This window comes from Kryptolebias marmoratus, linkage group LG23, assembly GCF_001649575.2.
Source record: "Kryptolebias marmoratus isolate JLee-2015 linkage group LG23, ASM164957v2, whole genome shotgun sequence".
In the NCBI taxonomy this organism is placed as follows: domain Eukaryota; kingdom Metazoa; phylum Chordata; class Actinopteri; order Cyprinodontiformes; family Rivulidae; genus Kryptolebias; species Kryptolebias marmoratus.
This window is the reverse complement of record NC_051452.1, coordinates 554,771-560,305: the sequence shown is the minus strand read 5'-3', so window position 1 is coordinate 560,305 and position 5,535 is coordinate 554,771. Positions and strand designations below refer to the sequence as shown.

General features: G+C 46.5%; 1 protein-coding gene across 1 annotated transcript in view; it reads left to right on the top strand.

The window, feature by feature from the left end:
• Positions 1-5,535, top strand: part of LOC108246489 (R3H domain-containing protein 1) — a gene marked incomplete at its 5' end in the record, with an annotated part of 26,387 nt that overhangs the window by 11,766 nt on the left and 9,086 nt on the right. Inside the window, 5 exon segments of the mRNA XM_025010066.2 lie at positions 2,237-2,457; positions 3,098-3,337; positions 3,646-3,785; positions 3,881-3,994; positions 5,314-5,535. Of these exon segments, the coding sequence (XP_024865834.2) occupies positions 2,237-2,457; positions 3,098-3,337; positions 3,646-3,785; positions 3,881-3,994; positions 5,314-5,535 (937 nt within the window).

The window sequence follows — 5,535 nt, the reverse complement described above, 5'->3', positions numbered from 1 at the left end:
CCCTCTCTTCCAAAATAAATAAATAATATTAAGAAATAACATTAATTTGCATGAATCGTCGGAGCCTTTTCCCGTCCCTGAAACCAGAATTTCTTATTTAGTTTGTTTATAAATGAAGCAAAAGATAATAAAAAAACTGTGATTCTTATATCGTGTCACACCACCGACGTTGTTTCGGATTTTAAGCCCAGTAAATTCCAACATGGTGGATAAGTAAGATGGCGCCTCGCTGAATTTCCCGGAATCGGATGGAATTTAGATCTAATTTTTGCCAAATTTCTCATCCGCCGTGACTCGTTGCGTTTGTTATCGTTATTTTTATATATTTGAAGTATGGAGGAGTATCTTATCTAAAAAGTAGCTAAAACTTTTTAGAATTTCTTTAATGATTCGAACGGTTTGATCGCCTCCTCGCCAAATCGTCGAGTTCTCCGGGAAAAATGGCGACGAGTCGTCCTTTTAAAGCAGGAACACGTTGATAACGTGCAGGACAGCGCCCCCCTGAGGACTGGAGTTTAATTGGTTGAGTATTCTGCTCACTCCAGACTACGGCTTCTACTTCCTGTTCCTTTCAAAGTAAAACGGCAGAAACGAGACAATCGGGTTCTTTTTCTTTTCCCGGGGACCTTTTTTTTTTTTTTTTTTTTTTTACGAAACTGCTTCACCAGGAAACGGAAACGTTCGAGGCTTCGAGTTCGGCCATTTTTTTAACGCGACTAAACCGCCCGTCTCTCGTTTAAAGTGATTCTAGCTTTTCTAACGTATTTCTTTAATTCGTGTACGGTTCCGTTCTTTGGGGGTTTTTTCGTTTCAAAATAAAATTGCAAAAAACAAAACAAGCATGTGTTTTTTGTTTTTTTTTTCGTTTTTAAATTGAAATTAGAAAAACGTAAATTGCAAAAATAAAAAGGGTACATTTTGTTTTTTGTTTTTTTTAACTGCAATGGTTAAACCAAAGACGAGCTTTTATTTTGTTGTTAATTCAACGGGACCTTATTGCGGAACCGGAAATGAAGACCTGAACTCCCGGCAGTCACCAGCAGGTGGCGGTAATGTCCTGATTTAATGACTTCCTTGGAATATGAAAGAAATCTTGTTGACGGTAAGATCATCAGCTCTCAGTGAAATGCGTCGATTCTTTCAAAATAAGACAAACGGATCCATTTTTAAACTGGTAGATTCTGAAGCTCTAACTGAAAAAGTTCTTCTTCTTGTGGATTTTAAAGAAACTGAAGGCGTACATTACCGCCACCTGCTGGTGACTGAAAAAGTTACGTGCCAGGAGTTCAGGTCTTCATTTCCGGTTCCGCCATAAGGTCCCGTTGAATTAACAACAAAATAAAAGCTCGTCTTTGGTTTAAACAACAAAACGTACCCCTTTTTTATTTTCGCAGTTGCCGTTTTTCTAATTTCCTTTTAAAATAAAATAAAAAACACGTGCTTGTTTTGCAATCTTATTTTGAAACAAAAAAAAAAACAAAGAACGAAACTTACACGGATTCATCAGGACAAAATTTGATTTTAATATTTAATTGGTTCGGGTTTAGGTGACCCGGAAGTTTGGTAAGGAGCGCTAGCTAACAACAAACGTTAGCTTGTTACTGGCAGCCATCTTGGCTGGGTCCTTCACGCGCCCCCCTGGTTCATTTCTTTATCCTGAGGAAGCTGTTTGCCCAACTAAAATAATCATAACAATCCGTGTACGGTTCGTTCTTTGGTTTTTTTCATTTCAAAATAAAACTGCAAAAACAAAACGAACATGTGTTGTTTTTGTTTTTTTGTTTTTAAAAAGAAATAAGAAAAACAGCAATTGCAAAAATAAAAAACGGGTACGTTTTGTTTTTTTACCCCTTTTTTACCCCCATAAGGGCCCGTTGAATTAACGACAAAATAAAAGCTCGTCTTTGGTTTAACCATTGCAGTTAAAAAAAAAAAACACAAAACGTACCCCTTTTTTATTTTTGCAATTGGCGTTTTTCCTAATTTCGTTTTAAAAACGAAAAAACACATGCTTGTTTTGTTTTTGCAATTTTATTTTGAAACGAAAAAACCCAAAGAACGAACCGTGCTCGGATTCTGTTTCCTGTTCTACTACTGTAATTATTATTTTTACTTTTTTGTAATATTCCAGGTTCAAATGGAGCCTTAAAGCGTGAGAAACTGAGCTGTTCTAGTTTCTACGAAATAAAAATAAAAGTTTTTTTTTTTTTGCTGTTTCTCTGCGTGACCGCCGCAGGTTGCGAGCCGGCCACTTGGGCGCCAGCCGCCACAGCAGCTCGGAGACGGAGGCCCCGCCCCGCCACGGCGAGCCGCGGCCGTGGAGCAGCACGGACAGCTCGGACAGCTCCAACCGGCTCGCCGCGCGGCCCGCCATCACCAAGGCCAGCAGCTTTAACGGCCTCGTCCGCGGAGACAGCACGGCGAGCAGCAAGAGCACCGGCAGGCTGTCGAAAACAGGCAAGGGAGCGGGGTTTGATGCGGGTGTCCTTTAAAACACTCTAATTTACTCATCCTAAGAAAAAAAAAAAAGCGCAAGGAGCAAAACCTTAAAATCAGATTGTCGTTTTCAAATACCCGCATTAGGTTAGGTTTTTGGTCTTGAGCCGGAAAAGGGTAGAGTGCTTTCTCTGGGTCGGGGGAAGATGTCCCGCCCCCAAGTGGGAGGAGTTTAAGTATCTCGAGGTCTCGTTCACGAATGAGGGGAAAAATGGAGTGGGAGATAGACAGGCGGATTGAAGAGAGAGCTGAGTCAAAAGGCGAAGCTCTCGATTTACCGGTCGATCTACGTTCCTACCCTCATCTATGGTCACGAGCTTTGGGTAGTGACCGAAAGAACGAGATCGCGAATACAAGCGGCTGAAATGAGTTTCCTCCGCAGGGTGTCTGGGCTCTCCCTTAGAGATCGGGTGAGAAGCTCGGTCATCTCCCTGCTTAGGCTGCTGCCCCCGCGACCCGACCCCGGATAAGCGGAAGACAATAGATGGATGGATGGATGGATGGATGGATGGATAGATGGGTGGATTGATGGATGGATGGATGGATAGATGGGTGGATGTTAGGTTTTTTTTACGAGTCCTTCCTCTTTTCTCCCCCTCAGGTTCGGAGTCCTGCAGCAGCGTCGGCTCCTCCTCCAGCTCGCTCTCCCGCCCGCAGCTGCCTCTCCCGGCGTCGGCCTCCCTGCGACCCAGCACCCCCTCCATCCACCACGCCGCCACCGCCAGAGGACACTTCGACGCGGTCAAGAGCGTCCCGGCGTCGGACGCCGCCGGTTACTACATGTTGCCGCTAGAGGCCTCAGGGATTCCGCCGGGCAGCGTTCTGATCCATCCGCACACAGGTGGGTCGATCCGGCACGGGCAGGACCACGACACGCGGGTCCCGAGCGTCCGATCATCGTTGCTTTGAATATGAAGCACCGTCTTCCGCCATTTTGTGTCCGGAGCGACTCTCAGCTACTACCACGACGAGTTCCAGCTCCAAAATCTGTACAACCAGCCGAGTTTTAGCTGTTTTTTGTTTGTTTTTGCCTGAAAGCGGTGACCCAAAGCCGGCTCTCCCTAAAACTTAAAAATTAAATTTCGGAATTCCCGATGGAAAATTCCTGACTCCGGCCTGTGTGTGTTTTATTCTTGCCTCTGTCGACAGGTAAGCCGTTCGTCCACCCCGACGGCAGCGCGGTGCTCTACAACCCGGCTGCCGGCAGGTTCCCGCAGCGGGGGAAGACGCCGCCGCAGCCGATCCCCACGGCGCCGCAGCAGCAAGCGGCCAATCACCTTCACTCCCAGGTCAGCAGGCTCTGTTCTCACTCAGATCTCCCCGCCAGAACGTTTCCTTCGTCTTATAAGTCTCACGCTCTGTCCCCTCTGTCCCCCCCTCTCAGCCAGTCTGTCCTCCTCTCCAGCCGTCCTCCGAGCCCGTTTACAACCCGACGCTTTCCTACCCTCTTCCTCCTCAGTACCTGCCCGTCTGTCCTCCTAACCAACAATGCACCGTGGTACAGAACCTCCTTCCTTTCCTTTTCTTCTTCTCCTTCCCGCTCCGTTCATAGGAGGTCATTTTCACCCGGGTTTCCAAACCGTTCCTATAGCGGCTAAAAGCTAGCTTAGCGCTCAGTTCGGTGTAAACTCCGGCTGCGCAATATCAGGAAGAACGCGTGGCTGCGAAGACGATATGAACCCTCACAGCGAGGTCGCCGCAAACCACGCCCAGCTGCGAATAAAATGCACGTTTTGCGGAAATTTACCGAACTATCCGGGTCCAGATAGGATCTCAATCTGAGAAAAAAACGATGAAATTGATGATTTCTGTGAACATTCGGAGTCTATATTGTGCAGCATCAGTTTCTCCATTCGTGTCCTTATTTTACGATATTTTGCGATGTTGCGATCGCAACTATTAACGCAAAATTGCAACTTTTCCTGCAACTTTAACCCAATATTTATTGTTTCTAAAGTGATTCACCACCGTTTCTGCGGTCTAGTCTCTTCTTTGTGGGTTTTTGTAGCGTGGAATACAAAATAACCCCAAATAACTCAGGAAGAAGACACGTGACGTGACTTCCTGTTGACATCAGAATGCCGGGAGCGTGCAGGAGCAGCGACCGAAGCCAAAATGTGCGCTAATGCTTCACATTTGCCCACAAAGATTTCAGCAAACCAGTTTCCTCCCCAGCTGCAGCTGTTTTGCACGTCCTGCAGTGTAATCATGGAACATAAACGCATCGACAAACACTTTGTGTCTGCAAAACATGTGAGGAGAGCTGCAGACCAGGGACAATCCAGAAATGCTCATGAATGTCAGTTTAGAAGCTCTCAAAGTTCTCAAATAAAGCAGCTTTTGAGAATGTCAGTGTTTGTTGGGGATTATCTTACAGAACTAGGAAGGATTTTTGGTTTAGATATTAAAAGTTATGGTTTTTTATTGATTTTAGTAAAAAAAAAAAAGGCAACTTCTAGGAAAATGCCCCGAGAAATCCTGGAGGGATCAACTTTTAGGTTTTATTAAAAGTCAGATGTTGGTGACAGGAAATGACCTCGCTCTAATATCTCCCCCGTTAAGTTTCAGCTCTTAGTGATGCGTCGGGACGTGTGTAGTTCGTGCGTTCGCTTAACCTCATTTCTGACCTGGTTTTAGTCAAAAGACGTGCCTCTGTGACTAATTACTCCCGCGGAAAGTTCCGTTAATATTTAATTAATCAGCAGATGTTCGCTCTGAATAATCCATGACTTAAAAAAAAAAAAAACGAGTTTCCCCGAACGTGTCAGGAGTGATCCGGACCGTCTTTAAACCGGGCTTTTTTTCTTCCCCACGCAGCCTGAAGTCCTCAGCGCCCAGTTCGGCCACATGACCCTGCAGCCGGCGCCCGGCGAGAGCGCGGCTCTGGTGCCGGACGCCCGCTACCCGTCGGCGTACGCCCACCACCCGCCCCCCGTGGTGCTGCAGGGGCCGCCACCGGCTCAGCCTCAGCAGGTGACCGGCTATGTGGTGGGGGCCCATCCGGGGCTGCACGTCCCGTATCCGGGCTCGCCGGCGGGG